This window comes from Dendrobates tinctorius, unplaced genomic scaffold (assembly GCF_039654945.1).
Source record: "Dendrobates tinctorius isolate UK_male_01 unplaced genomic scaffold, ASM3965494v1 ptg000360l, whole genome shotgun sequence".
In the NCBI taxonomy this organism is placed as follows: Eukaryota; Metazoa; Chordata; class Amphibia; order Anura; family Dendrobatidae; genus Dendrobates; species Dendrobates tinctorius.
In genome coordinates, this window is record NW_027362026.1 from 139,947 (window position 1) to 155,473 (window position 15,527).

At 44.6% G+C, this 15,527-nt stretch overlaps 1 protein-coding gene across 1 annotated transcript in view; it reads left to right on the top strand.

The window, feature by feature from the left end:
• The window catches only part of BRCA1 (BRCA1 DNA repair associated), a 189,609-nt gene that overhangs the window by 133,683 nt on the left and 40,399 nt on the right, over nucleotides 1–15,527 (top strand). The window contains exons 15-17 of the mRNA XM_073562633.1: nucleotides 11,346–11,429; nucleotides 13,847–13,901; nucleotides 13,992–14,065. Coding sequence (XP_073418734.1) covers nucleotides 11,346–11,429; nucleotides 13,847–13,901; nucleotides 13,992–14,065 — 213 coding nt within the window. The remainder of the gene's footprint in view (nucleotides 1–11,345; nucleotides 11,430–13,846; nucleotides 13,902–13,991; nucleotides 14,066–15,527) is intronic.

Sequence of the window (15,527 nt, forward strand, 5' to 3'; positions counted from 1 at the left end):
CCCGACCCCAATGCAAGTCAATGGGAAATAAAAGTCGGACGAAACTCCGACTTTTTTTGCTCTAGTCGGACGAGTTTCATCTGAAACTTATTTTGTTTCATTCGGGTTTCACGAAACCCGATCCGACCAAAGTCGCTCAACTCTAGTTATGATATTTATTCATTGAGAATTGCGTTATGTGAACTATATTTAGTCTAATCTGGTCTGTAAATACTGTCCTGTATTAATTATTAGTGATTTATTTTGCTTATTTAAGTGCGCTATATATATATAATACTTCTCCACTGGTTCCAGCATCCTCTAGTTCCGGCCGGTGGAACGTGGGATGCGCCCCACTGAACATGTGACAGGATGTTTACAACAAATGTTGCTGAGTAACGCTTGTAACTTGTTTGTCCCTCCCCTTTATGACGAATTTCCGGTATTTGGAGCGCAATATGCGTTCCATTTAGACTCCATTTTGTGAGCATGTGACCGGAAATAAGGTTACCTTTTATCCGCGCGTAATCTTTCAATGACGGCGCTGGACGCGCATGGAACAAGCCGCACACTGCATTGATCTCTCGGCCAAGGGGTAATGAGACCCCACTTTATGACCCCTGATGAACCCTCAACAACTTAGAGGGGGAAACGCCTCGGATTCCCTTCTCATCTGTGGCTGATAAGTATTGCCTTTTTTTCCACATCCTTCGATTGACAGACCTTTGGGTGTTTGCAACATTCTCAGTTTTTCTGAATTTGTGTGAGGTGAGCGATACTAACCTCCTGAAATCAGGGTGTATTTAGTACTCCTGAATTGTTGCAATATATTTATTGTTTCAGTGGATTGAATAATATATTTAGAGACATTTCTGTATCTGTCATCTTGTTTTTTCTGATCAACACTCCATGTTGTTTCTATTTCCTCCTATTATGGGATTTTTTTCGTGTGTGCTTAATATCTATTCTACTAGTGGACTGTAGTGGATATACTTGATCCCTCTGTAGACGTTTTTTGAAACTAAATGGGTATTTACCCGGTGGTCTGTCTTTTGCAGCATATGAGTATTTTTGACTCCGAGATAAGTCCTGATTTAGGGGACATATACTTCGAGATAAGTATACAGCACTTTAGCACTTTTTTTAATGAGACCTATAGTGTCTCCCCACTAGGTGTGTTTTCGAATATTTATGTATGTGTGTGTGTTTTTTCTGTGTATCCCGTTTTTGTATACTTAGGGTGGTCTAGGGCTTTCTAGGGATACGGACGTTGAGCGGGGGCGCCACATCGTCAACAACTAGGGTGCCAACCTCCGCAGTCAGGAAGAGACTTCACTAGGGTCCATTAGGGTGAAAGTAGCTGCATTTTTTGTTATAGTGCAGATTTCCATTGCAGTAAATTTAGCTTTTCTGTATCCATCCCTCTGTCTTATATTCCTCTTTACCACTACCAACATCTATGGATTATGATTGCTGTCACATTAGTTGTAAAACAGGTAACGCTGTGCAAGTGTGATTTTTAAAGAGGACACCTGTCCATCAAAACGCGACAAAGGTATAAGAGTTAAATCAATAAAGTAATCTATCCGTGCAGCACATTTTACATTTCTAGAATGTAGAATAAAATATTACCATTTGTCTCCCCATAAAGACAACTCTGAAGCTGTCACTTTTCTCATCTTTCCGAGACAAATGAGCATCTTGTTCCAATTAGAGATGTAACCACCTCATTTCATCTTCATTCTAAATCCAAGCTCCCATTGTGTTGGTTCTCTCTGCACACCTCCTGCACATTAATGAGTCTGAAACCGCTCTGGACACAATCTCTAACAGAGCTTGAACTTATCTGAATCTGATTTATTTCAAGTTTTCTTTTCCATCAAATAAACCCTAATGAATGTCTAATCGCCACGGCCGGACGATACATTAACAAGAGGTCCGGAGGTAGGACAAGACAGCTGATTCTTATTCCTGTAGCTGTGCCCTGCAAGTTGACTTTTGGCACGATCTGCTGTCTGGAGGAAGGCAAGCTGTCTTTCGACTCAAGATAATTGTTTCCCATTGCCTACTGAATATAATGCAAGGTATTCAATTAGATAACCTCTAAGTAGTATTGCTGTGTACACTCCACAATGTGCTTCTGAACAACATGGCATGTGCTTAGCAATCGCAGAGTACTCTCAAGTATGTTCAGCCTAATCCTTTCATTTACTTTGTACTCGTGAAACAAATATTCTTTTACAGAGCTCCGTCTTTTCTCCAGTAATGTAGAAAAACATTTATTGATGCGCATACTTTAAGCAGTGATAGTCTGCTAGCCATACATAAGTAGGCAGATCTCCTCAAACATCCGTCTTGATGGGTGATACACACTCATTAAAAAACCTCAGCTTGACAAATGAAATATGTTCCATACTACTTCGATGGTCTGTATCAGAATGTATCTAGTCATGTTACAATGCACAAAATAGTTTGTACGGTGACTTTGGTTAGCTACCTCAACTGCATCTACTGGAAAAATTGTCTCTCTGCTTTTGGTATACAGCTAATGAGCATGGTTTCCTCTGCACTCATCTGGTCTCCGATGGCGGGGACAGTGACGCCAACGGTGATGGACGCAGCGCTCGTGTGATGTAACAACCTCACTAGAGCCCTAAGAACGCGAGTGCCGATACTGCTGAAACAACGCCAGCACGGGAGATGAGTGCAGGTGTTTTTATTTTAATGGTCCCAAACTTGAGGACACTTAGTTAGATGATGTTGGGTATTATCCGGCCTACATCCAGGGGAAGGTTACAGCTGCTTTCAAAGGATTAATTTACAATTGTACAACATGGTGTTTCCAAAAGGTTAAACTACTAGAAAAATGAAACAGCTGCTTATAAATGGTTTATCTCCTATGGAAGACATAGATTTTTCTCAAGGGTTTATCTGAATTTCTTACTTCATACACACTGTAACAAGTATCTTTTGTTTAATTGTATCTACTAGTTTATCTCTTTCCCTGCCTGCTCTGTAATATACAGGAATCCAACTTGCATTGCTTCATATATAAGTACCTCCAGAATGAAGGATGGCGGCACAGATAGTCCCTGTGTTTACACAATGATTCCCCATAGGGTTATTTCCCAGCTCAGAGATATAAAAAAACAAAACAGAAGGCCCTGAGAAATTAGATGTAGTCTGGGTACTATAATGTGCTTCATCCATATGATGTGCACATCACAAACCTTTGTGGCAGAACTACTGATAGGGAATTTAGATTGTGAGCCCCATCGGGGACAGTGCCGATAATGTCTGTGGAATTACTGGCGCTATCAGCTGGGAGAGAGTGAAGCTGCTGGCTGCCTGCCAACTTTCCTACAACTTGTACCCATTTCCAGCAAGCAGATGATCCCAGGATAGGAAACCTGGTGGAGTGTGCGGTGCTGGAGTTGTTCTGGAGATCTTGTGGTCCACGTGGAGCTGTAGGGCTACAGGATTCGGCAGAGCTGGAAGTAGTGTGGAGACTGCGACCAGCTGGGACCGGTGTCTTTCTGTCCTCGTGGAGCTCCGTGCCTGGTTTCAGCTGGGAGAGAGTGAAGCTGCTGGCTGCCTGCCAACTTTCCTACAACTTGTACCCTTTTCCAGCATGCAGATGATCCCGGGATAGGAAAGCTGGTGGAGTGTGCGGTGCTGGAGATGTTCTGGAGATCTTGTGGTCCAGGTGGAGCTGAAGGGGTGAGCTGGGCAGGTTTGGACTGACTGTTGGCGTGTCCCCTGATGTCCCTGTCTTGTTGCACCCATGCCCTCCCCCCCAGCAGTGCTGGGAGCACCCTTTATGGAAAGTTGAACATTTAACTCTGCTAAGCTGTGACTGTTCAGTCTTTATAGCTACAAGCTGAGTGTAATCATGGCCACTGCACTCTGTAAACCTACTCTTATGATTTCAAGGGACGATTTATTATTCTGGAATCATCCGCAATTTCTCATGGACTCTCCTTCTTAGAGCATGATTGCTAATTCAACAATTGAGTACATAAAATCCATTACTTCTGTGAAACCTGTGGAGGTGTACTGCAAGAGAGGTAGGAGAGGAGGCGTCCTGGCACGCCTTCGGAGGAGAGGGTTCAGAACAGCTCTTCCTTCACTCCACTTGGCTAATGTCCGTTCCTTATCTAACAAAATGGAGGATCTGAGCTTACTTTGTAACATGAGATCTGATATGGCCAATTCAGCTGCTCTTTGTTTTACTGAGACCTGGTTGAATGAGACCATCCCTGATTGTAGTCTGGATCTACCTGGTTTTGTTATCTACAGAGCTGACCGTGATTGTGTAGCTTCAGGTAAACAAAGGGGGGTGGGGTATGTCTCTACATCAACACTAGCTGGTGCTGTGATGTTAACATACTGGGAAAAGGTTGCTCTCCAGATCTAGAGTACCTTGCACTCAATTGGTAGACCATTTTACTCTCCAAGAGAGTTTTCATCTATGGTTCTGGTTGCAGTATATATTCCCCCTCAAGCATCTGTTAAAGCTGCTATTGGTGAATTAGCTTGCAAAATATCAGAATGGGAGAAAGGATCTCCAGAAGCATTTGTGATCGTAATGGGGGACTTTAACAAAGGAAAACTCAACCTGGATCTCCCCAAATTTACTCAACATATAAACTGCTTCACGAGAGAGAACAATACGCTTGATAACTGCTATACAGTCATAACAGGGGCCTACAGGGCAGTGAGGAGAGCAGCAGTGGGCTTTTCAGATCATTGTCTAATTCATTTAATTCCAGCCTATAGGCAAAGGTTGAAAACATCCAAACCTACAGTTTATACAAAGAAGACATGGTCTGAGGAGGCAAAATTGCAACTACAAGCATGCTTTGAATGCACGGACTGGGAGGTATTCCAGGAAACATGCTCGGGTCTGGATGAATGGGTTGATGCAGTGTCCTCATATATCCGTTTTTGTGAAGACCCGTTTATTCCATCCAAATCTGTCCACTTTCGGGGAAACAACAAGCCGTGGTTTACAAATAAAGTCAGGTTGATCCGTAAGAGAAAAGAGGAGGCTTATAATGCAGGCGATATTACTGAATTCAAGAAACTTAGGAACTCGCTATCTAAAGAGATCAAGTTAGCCAAACACGAGTATGCAAAGATTCTGGAGGAAAGGTTCTCATCAAAAGATACTAGATCTGCATGGAGAGGATTAAGAGAGGTCACCAATTATAAAAGCCACCCCACTATAGTGAACCCCAGCAGAAGTCTGGCAGCAGAGTTAAATGAATTCTACTGCAGATTTGAGGCAAGCTCTACACACAGTGGCTATTCATCTCTAAGCTCCTCAGTCTGTTCATATAAAGATCATTCATTGTGCAACACCCAAGTAGTGATCTCCGAGGCAGAGGTGATATGCATCCAGAAGGGACTTAAGGTCAAAAAGGCACCTGGCCCTGATGGTGTATCTCCAATGTGTCTGAAAGTATGTGCTACCCAGCTTGCCCCTATACTGACAAATATATACAATGTGTCACTGAAAGAGTGCGTTGTACCTCAGTGTTGGAAAAATTCCACAATTATCCCTGTCCCCAAGAAAGTGGGATCCTCTGAGTTTAACGACTATAGACCAGTAGCACTCACATCTGTAGCTATGAAAGTCTTCGAAAGAATTATGATGTCCCACCTGATAAAATTCACGCAGAAGCTATGGGACCCGCTTCAGTTTGCCTATAAGGAGAATCGTTCGGCAAACGACACTGTCAATCTGGCACTGAAGTACATTTTGGATCATACAGATGAACTGCACTCATATGTCCGGATTCTTTTCATGGACTTTAGCTCAGCGTTCAATACCATTGATCCGAATTTACTTCATAAGAAAATGGTAGCTCTGGGAGTCCCTCTCAACTTATGCTTGTGGATTTATAACTTCCTGACAGCCAGGATACAGAGTGTAAAAGTTGGATCATTCACTTCGGACACCTTGGTCACAAACATCGGGGCACCTCAGGGGTGTGTTTTGTCCCCGTTACTGTTTTCTCTCTATACGAATGATTGCATCTCTTCAGCAGACTCAGTAAAAATCTTGAAATTTGCCGATGATATGACACCGATTGGTCTCATCAGGGGAAATGCTGAAGACTTGTATCGGAGTGAGGTGGAAAGAATATGTGACTCGTGTAAAGCCAATAATCTTATACTCAACACTAAAAAAAACTGCTGAGATGGTTGTGGATTTTAGTAAAGATAAACATGAGATACTTAGGTTCACAGAGACCAAATTCCTTGGTGTTATCATCTCTCATGATCTTAAATGGGGGAAAAACGTGGCTGCTGTTATAAGAAAAGCACAACAGAGGATGTTCTTCCTGTGTCAGCTGAAAAGATATGGTTTGTCTAAGAATCTGCTGATCTTATTCTTTAATGCTGTCATCAGATCTGTGATTTGTTCCTCTCTGATAGTCTGGTATGGGGGAGCCACTGCGCATGACAAACTCCGCTTACAAAGGACTTTCAGAACAGCAGAGAGAATTATAGGTTCCCCCCTGCCTAAAATCCAGGATCTTTATGATAAGAGTATTCAATCCCACGCATTGAAAATTTCATCCGATCCCTCTCACCCGGGACACTCCTCATTCCAACTACTCCCTTCAGGACGTCGCTTCAGAGTCCACAAATGCAGCACCAACCGCCATATGAACAGCTTCTATCCACTCTCTGTTCAACAATTAAATCGTCATGTGTAGACTATATACTGTATCTGTCTTGTTAGATGTTACTTGTTGTATCTGTTGTTATATATTATGTTGCCTCTTTGCCACAAAGAATTCCTTGTATGTACTTGGCGATAATAAATTTGATTGATTGATAAGTAAAATAAACAAACTATCTTCACTCATTCCTTAGGGTACCGTTACACCTAGCGACTCGCCAGCGATCCCGACCAGCGATATGACGCGGTCAGGATCGCTGGTGAATCGCTAGGTGGTCGCTAGTGAGCTGCCACTCAGGCAGATCTCACCAGCGACATCGCTGGGGACGGGGATCGCTACTTACCTGTCAGACGCGGCGATCCTGCGTCCTCCCGCCCGGCTCCACGCTAGCGATATCGCTGTGTGTAACGGAGGCTTTAGGCTGTGTGCCCACGTTGCGTTTTTGTAAGCGTTTCCGCAGCGTTTGTGCCGGCTCAGACGCTGCAGAAATGCTTACAAGATGCTTCTAATTAATTAGCATGCGTTTTTGGCTTTTTGTGCCAATGCATGCATTTTTAACCACTCAGGAATCGCTTAGCGGCTAAAAACGCAGCATGCTCATTAATTCCCGCATTGCTGAGAGCTTTTAGCCATCCCAATGATCCCAGAAATCGCGTGTCAAAAAACGCGGCAAATGACGCGCGGAAAAAGACGCGCTTTTTCTGGGAAAGGGGATCCTTTTCCCGAGCGTTTAAAAACGCTAGCGTGGGCACATAGCCTTAGACCTTCTGAGACTGGTGGGCATGTGATGTCTAACGACATTGCTGCTGTTATGTTCTGTGTAAGCATCCATGTCAACTGATTCTATGGCCCGATTCATCAAAACCCCCAAAATTGCTTTTAAAAGCATTGGAAAGTTTTTTGCAGCTATTGTCATTTTAACACCAGTTTCTTCCAGCTCTGTCAAAATGGGTGGACCTAAGGGAGTGGCAGGGGCGTGGTGTGGGTGTGATGGTGAGCTGTTGCGTTCCCTATACCAGAAATGTCACTCTAGTCTCTGATTCGAGTAAGATTTTCACAATGTGCACGGAGGCCCACATCATTCCTCAAATGCACCAGATTCATGAAGAGTCGTGTGGTTTTCATGTATCAGGAGCATGCGACTCCACCAAGCCCCCCCCCTCATCAAGACCGGTGAGAGAAATGCTGGTCTTGATGAATCAGGGTCTACTTTGGAAAGTCATATTAATGTGGCGCCCTTGAAGGTTCAGTCGCCACAGAGGTACTGCACCTCACCCAGAAGTGTGGTACCCCACTATCAGGTAAGGAGGGAGCACCCCACAGGACTCTGACATTCGCACCCCACACATAATACAGTAGCAGGGACTCCTATCATCCCTGCTGGGTTGGAAAGGGTGTTGGGAGGTGGGTGGGGTGTAACAGAAGGAGAGCGGGAAGAACGTGAGAAGGAAGTGAGAGGGAGCAGACGTGCTGACAAGCAGCTCCCTGGAAAAGCTGAAGGGAACAGACAGAAGCAAGCTCCTAGAGGGGAGCAGAAGGGGTCTCGGGGGCACAGGTAGTGCAGATGCCACCCGTGGGGCCGGATCCAGTAGTGGAGAGATCAGGTCGCAGTGGGTTACTGGCTCCTAGCCTAGTGGAGTGATCATTGGGCTCAGCTCGCAAGCCGGAGGCAGAGGCACCTATAGGTGTCCCAGCCACAAGCCACAGTTATTTTCGCCGGACAGGCAGCCATAGAGGAGCAAGAGAGCGCAGAGAGAACGTTACCTGACAAGGTCCGCGGCTGCTGGCCTGGGACACTGACTGTGAGGTGTTGGGTAGGAGAGGCGAGAAACCAACACAGTAAGACTGCCCGGAAAGGCACACTGAAAGGTGTCCTGGAAAGGTGTATCCCAATCTACCTGAGATTTTGCTGGACCCCTCACCTGGAGGACATGGCACCAAGCGGGCATCTATGCTGCAGCCAGAACTGTGAGTAAAGCTTTGGAACTGCACCCAGCTGTGTCCCCTGAATTATTCCTGCGTCACCCATCCAACTCTGCTACCTCTATCATCACTAAACACTCACTCAGCACTGCTACATCCCTTGCCAAATACTACATATCTTCTATTACAACTGCCCTGGGACAAAGCTCTGCCTGTGGAGAGCTATACCAACTCTGATGCATCACCATCAGTCCCAGTGGATCTGCACTGCAGCGCTGGTCACCTCTGACCAGAAACCACAGGTGGTGTCACGAACACTTAATAAACTTTATTACAAACTCTTTCTCTTTAATCCCTTGTAAATATCCCCGTTAATTGGACGCCCAGGGCCACGGATCGGGTTACCGCTGTCGTGACACATCCCTTTAAGAACCGGCCCGGGACCTAGTAACCCCACTGCCCTGGCGGACGATCCATTAATCTTATGCTTAGGGGGAGAGTCAGGCCGCTATTGCTTTTTTGATGTAAGAGCAGCTTTGTAGCCAACTTTGTGTCATTTTCCATTAAAATTAAAAAAAAAAAAAAAAAAAAATGTGGGTACTTAGATCGCCACAGCTTGAAATGATAAAAATACAATTTACAAACCCTGACAATGTGACAAATTCCACTACTTCCATTTTTTAAAATATTTTTAGAAATGTTGTTTTATATATGCTAGCATGGTGTAGGTGGGAACATAACCCTTAACTATCTTCTATGTGATCAGCACTTAAAGGAAACCTGTCAGCAGGATTGTGCATAGTAACCTACAGACAGTGTCAGGTTGGCGCCGTTATACTGAATAAAATGATACCTTGGTTGAAAAATCTGTCTTGTGTCTGTCCCTTAATCTTTATTCTCAGTTTTGTGTTAATGATATGCTCGTGTCCTAAGGTGGGGTTTATGTATGTGGTGCTCTGATTAGGTATTCATAATGCAGTCTGCTGACAGGTCACTGATCCCTCACTGATCTGCCCCCCTAGTTTATATTATGAATACCTAACATACTGAAGTAAAAAAAAAAATGCTTCTGCAGCCAGGTTTCGGCCATGGCACCTGCGCTGCAACATAATCACATGGTTACTGTGCACTTAATCCCTATTGCGGATTTACTTGAGCGAGGGAAAAAAAAGGTATTTTGTAAATGGCTCCGCCATCTTGCTGGCGAATAAAAACAAATGTCTTCTACTAAAATGACGCTGACCGTACCTTCGCAGTAGCAGCTCTCAGAGATCGACAGCTGCTACTGCGCAGGCACGGCGGGCGCCATTTTCAAAATGACTTTTTTTTTCCCATGCTCAAGTAAATCTGCAAACTAGAGGGAGGCCAGTGAGGGATCAATGACTTGTCAGCAGTATGAATACCTAATAGGACCACCACATACATGAACTCCGCCTTAGGACATGAGCATATCATTAACACAAAACTGAAAGTAAAGATTAAGAAATAATAACAATATGGATTTCATCAACCAAGGTATCATTTCAATCAGTATAATGGCACTGACCTGTCACTATGTGTAGATTATGCATAACTGCTGACCGGTGTCCTTTAAAGCCAAACTGTTTCTGCAGAAAGTGAACTTTTCCCTGGGGAATGGACAAACTCAAGGCCTCACAAGCTCTAACTTTTTGAGGCTGATGAGTGAAAGAAATGTAGTCAAGTTTGTTAGGCCTGTTTCACACATCAGTTTTTTCTGTCAGTTGTAATCCGCCAAAATGGCGGAAAACGGATCCGCCTGCGTACGGACATCAACGTGTGCCACTGGACCGTTTTTTTGACGGATCCAGTGAAGGAAGAAATTTAAAGAAGCCGCTGTCGAGAGAGAGAATTTTTTCTCAGCCGCCAAATCGGGATTTAGGGTTAAATTTACTGCAAACGTGATTCTGCTGGGCATGCGCAGTATAAAGTGCGGATCCGGCCAGCCAGAAAAACGTTGCATTGTCCGTCCAGTGTTGTCAGCGGACGCCAAAATCTTGGCGGATCCGCTAACAAACTGATCCAACGGATGCCCATCCGTCAAGATCCTCCGGTAATGCAAGTCTATGGGGAAAAAAACGGATCCGCCAAAAAGATGGCGGATCCGTTTTTTTTTTGCAACACGGCGGATCTTGTCTGATGGAGACAAACGGAAGTGTGAAACAGGCCTTAGGCTCAGCAATAAAATGGATGTTGTGTGTTAAGGCCCCTTCACACATAGCGAGATAGCTAGCGATATCGCTAAAGCGTCACCGATTTTGTGACGGAACAGCGATACCGCTAGCGATCTCGCTACATGTGACACTTAACCTCCGACCGGGCCCCCCGCTGGCTATCGTTGATTGCGCGAGATCGGCCTGGTCCATTTCTCGTCGTCGGCTTCCTGCTGGCGCCGATGAGCGGCTCCATGGACGCAGGAGGAAGTCGTCACCAGAGCTGCCGTCTGACAGGTAAGAGCGACCGCCGACCCCTGGTACGTCGCTGGTGAGATCTGCCTGTTTGGCAGCTCACTAGCGACCATTTAACGATGCACCAGCGATCCTGACCGGGTCGTATCGTTGTCGGGATCGCTGGTGCATCGCTAAATGTAACGGGACCTTAAGACATGGAGGAATTGTATAAACACTCTTAACTTCGGTCATGTATCAGATTTCTTAGGGGAAAAAATAGACACCTATTGCTCTCCTCTCAGCATTTAGAAGTCCTCATGTGTCTCTTATCTTGTTTCAGTATGACTTTGAAGTGAAAGGAGACGTGATCAATGGAAGAAATCATAGAGGTCCCAGAAGATCAAGACTAGGATCAGATGGACTGGTATGTTTCCTCTGCCATAAAAGCCCAATAATTCCCTCACACTTGCTGGTTGCCGCTAATCCGCTATTACTGAATGCACAAGCTTCAGATCGCTCTAATCTGTTTTTTAATAAATACTTATGCTGAGGCTCATTGTATTGGTATTCGTTATTTATTTCATTTTCAGCACTGTGCAAGTAAGTAATCAATAACCTGTGTATGTATAATATAGCGAGATACATTTAAAAGGGACTTCTCGGGCATCCCAGCATGTCCGTTTTAGTAAACATTTTGTAAATTCTGACTCGCTTCTGTCAAGAATGCAAGCACCCATTAGCTGTAGATTTAGTCATGTATTTACAGGGGATTTAACAGGAATTCTAGTATTTATAAAGGTCCTCTTACATGTTTTTGTACAAGCATTTAAGGTGGCTTTTGTTTTGTTTGTTTTTTAGTCTGACAGGCTTGCAAGTCACAGAGGTTAAAAATACAAAAAGTGAAGTGTGACACTAGTGTGTACATAGATCTACACTTGTTAAGCTGACCATATACAATAGATGGCTTTCAGCAGACCAAAAGTCTCTTGAGATTCCCCATATACAGGAATGCTCACTATCTCTCCAGAATACCTCACACACAGAAACACTCTTTGGGCCTACGGCTCCTTATCCAGACTTCCCCATACAATAGAACGCTTGGCTCAGCAGATGTCTACCTCTCGAGATTGCCCTTTCCCCATACACAGGAACGCTTGGCTCAGCAGACGTCTACCTCTCGAGAATGCCCCTTCCCCATACACAGGAACGCTCTTTTGTCCAACAGCTCCCCCCGTACTCTCCCATCCGTAAGAACGCTCTTTTGTCCGACAGCTTTCGCCATACTCTCCCATACACAGGAATGCTTGACTTGGTCAACATTTATCTATTCTGAGTCCCCTATTGACAAGAACGCTTGGTTTAGCCAACAACTATCTCCCAAGTTTCCAAACACAGAAACACTTGTACGGCTGACAGATATCTCCCCATACTCCCCCCACAGACAGGATCACTCAGCTGAGTATTCCTATGATCCCTATGTGATAAACCCTACCAGACTCGTGTGGAAGCAGCGTATCTCCTCACTGAACGAAAAGATTGGCCATTCTCTTCCCTACACTATGTGTATGGGGCCCGGGTCCTAACAACAACCGACCTGAATCCTTTGAATCCTTAAAATGGGTTTCCCTGCCCAAAGGCTGTATGCAAGATAAAGCTCCTGACAACTTTTTTCTTGGAGAACTATACTCGTGATCACGTGATTTCCAAACAAGATTGGGGCTCATTGACTGGCAGAGAAATGGTGAGAAATTTCAGATACAGGATGAGTGTTTCTTTCGGAAATCTCTCCATTATTCATGAGCCATGTTGTAAATGCAATCTGTATTTTTACATAGTACAATGATCCTCTAGATGCACTTAATGAGGTTGCAAATAGCCCCTCAGCTCCTGGTGACATTTCACAAGGCACTCAACCTCTGCTCTTCCTCATTAAAACGTGACCAGGATTCTGAATGCAGCTTCCACCTTAATTATGCACAGAGGAGGACAGCTGAGTATATGGCGGAGACAGCGGGGGATTGTGATCGTATTATCACATGCTGCTGACTTAAGTAATAGAGGGAGAAAAATGGATGAGCCTAATATTTGAGTAAGCCCCATAATTACTTGTAATTACTAATGCAGAGTGTACTTAACGTTTTACTGCTATCAGAGGCTTGTCTCACTGTCAGCAAGACACTAGAATATTGCCTTCCGAGGATGGAAAGGAGATGCAGGCTTTATTGTGCCAGAAGTAGCCTGTCGCACATTTCAGGTGCCAGACAAGTCTGTGTAGAACATGTCCTCCTTTTTTTCTATTTCTTAAGACTGTGGATTAACCACTGCAGTGTCAGGCATTGATGAAATGCGACAGACTTGTAGAGTAGTTAACTAATAATTGGTTTACAATGAATGAATGATTTTTATGGAACAATTTTAAAGTACTTCCATTGCTCCACTTTAAATACTTGAGGCTTGTCACATCGGATTGTGAATGCAAATTAATAATCTAGATTTAAGAGATGCGTGCTCTATTCTGTTCTGTAATGTTATTAAAGTCTGCAGTCCACACACTGCATTTTTTTTCTACTTGCCTTACTGCAGCCATTTACTTCCTCCTTGTGAAGATGGAGAGATGGTGTCTTATTGACTCTCTCGCCCAAACAGGGAGTTACAAGCTACCTATGTCTGTAGACCAGCCTTTTTGGATAATAATGTCCTGTATAATTGATTCAGTGGGTAGTTAAAAAAAACAAAAAAAACAACCACCCTTTATATTGCATGTAAGATTTTATTTTTGCTATCTTGTTGTTGGAATAATAATAACTGAACCTGTTTAATAACATGTCCATTTTCCTCTAGCTGCTCACAGACTTTGAAATTTGCTGTCTTGGGTCTTTTAAAGATATGACTAATGGTAAGTTGTGTTATGGTGTTTGTCATTTTGGATTTTTTTGTTCTTAAAACCCATTCATTGACTTGTGTCTTTTGTGTTCTTTATTTGCAGTTGATTTAGAGTGGATGGTATCATTGTGTGGGGCATCCGTGGTACATGACACTTCACAGTTTGAGCACAAATCAGTAAGTTTATTGCACAGTCCTCCTTGTGTCATACGTTACTGATACTGATGATTCAGCGTCTGAAGGACAATATAGACCGTGGAACAGTGCCTTCCCCCTCTCCCACCAATCCCGTAATGAAAGTTTATTAATAACCTAAGCAGAGAAAGGCAATTGCATTTCATAACGGACTCATTGCCAAGGTACTGGGCAATGGGCGGTTACGAACCTTTGCCCTCCTCCACATCTTCCGCTGTGATGACTTAAGGCCCCGTCACACCAAGCGATCTTGGTAGCGAGATCGCTGCTGAGTCACAACTTTTGTGACGTAACAGCGATCTCACCAGCGAGATCGCTGTGTGTACCAGCGAGATCGCTGTGTGTGACAGCGATCAGCGAGCGGCCCCCCTGCCGGTATCGCTGATCGCTGGAAGAAACCTCTGGACATTTCTTTGGTCGCTGGTCTCCCGCTGGCCAGCACGCATCGCTGTGTGTGACAGGCGGGAGACCAGCGATCAGGTGTAAAAAATAATTAAAAAAAAAATAAAAAATATAGTTATTCTCACCTTCCGACGTCCCGTATGACAGCTCACCAGCGATGACATAGCGACTTACTAGCGATCCTGACACCTTGATATCGGTGTCGGGATCGCTGGTAAGTCGCTTAGTGTGACGGGACCTTTAGTTTCATTAACCAGGTATAGATAGATAGATAGATGCATATGGTCAGCCGGAGGAAAAAGGAAGTTACTGACCCGAGCACCTGGATTTAACCCGTCTAGGTGTGGCCGTAGGACCCTTCCCTTTTAGCCCAGTGGATAGCTGGGCATCCCAATTATTGCATCACCTGGGGGAGTGGGGGGGGGAATTGGGCACTGAACATTAATTATCTAGCTTTAAGTCATATGGGCTCCACAGTCAGAGGCACGTTCCTTAATTAGTACCGTGCCTACCATTGTGACTGGTATTTCACAGAACAGCACTAGAGTAAAGGCCCCGTTACATTAAGCGATGCACCAGCGATCCCGACCACAATATGACCCGGTCAAGATCGCTGGTGCATCGCTAAATGGTCGCTAGTGAGCTGCCAAACAGGCAGATCTCACCAGCGATGCAGCGACGCAGCAGCGGTCGTTACTTACCTTTCAGACACGGCGATGATGACGTCCTCCTGCCCGCGTCCACGTGTTGCTCGTCGGCGCCAGCAGGAAGCAGCCAACGAGAAATGGACCTGGACGATCTCGCGCGATCAGCGATAACCAGCGGGGGAGCCAGTTGGAGGTAAGTATCACATGTAGCGATATCGCTAGCAATATCGCTGCTGCGTCACAAAATCGGTGACGCTTTAGCGATATCGCTATGTGTAAAGGACCCTTTAGACTTGTCCTTACCTTTGCAATTCTAAATATTAAGTACTAATTCTAAATATACCATAGGAGACAACATGGTGACACCCCCCCCCCCCAATCTCCATTAGGAACTC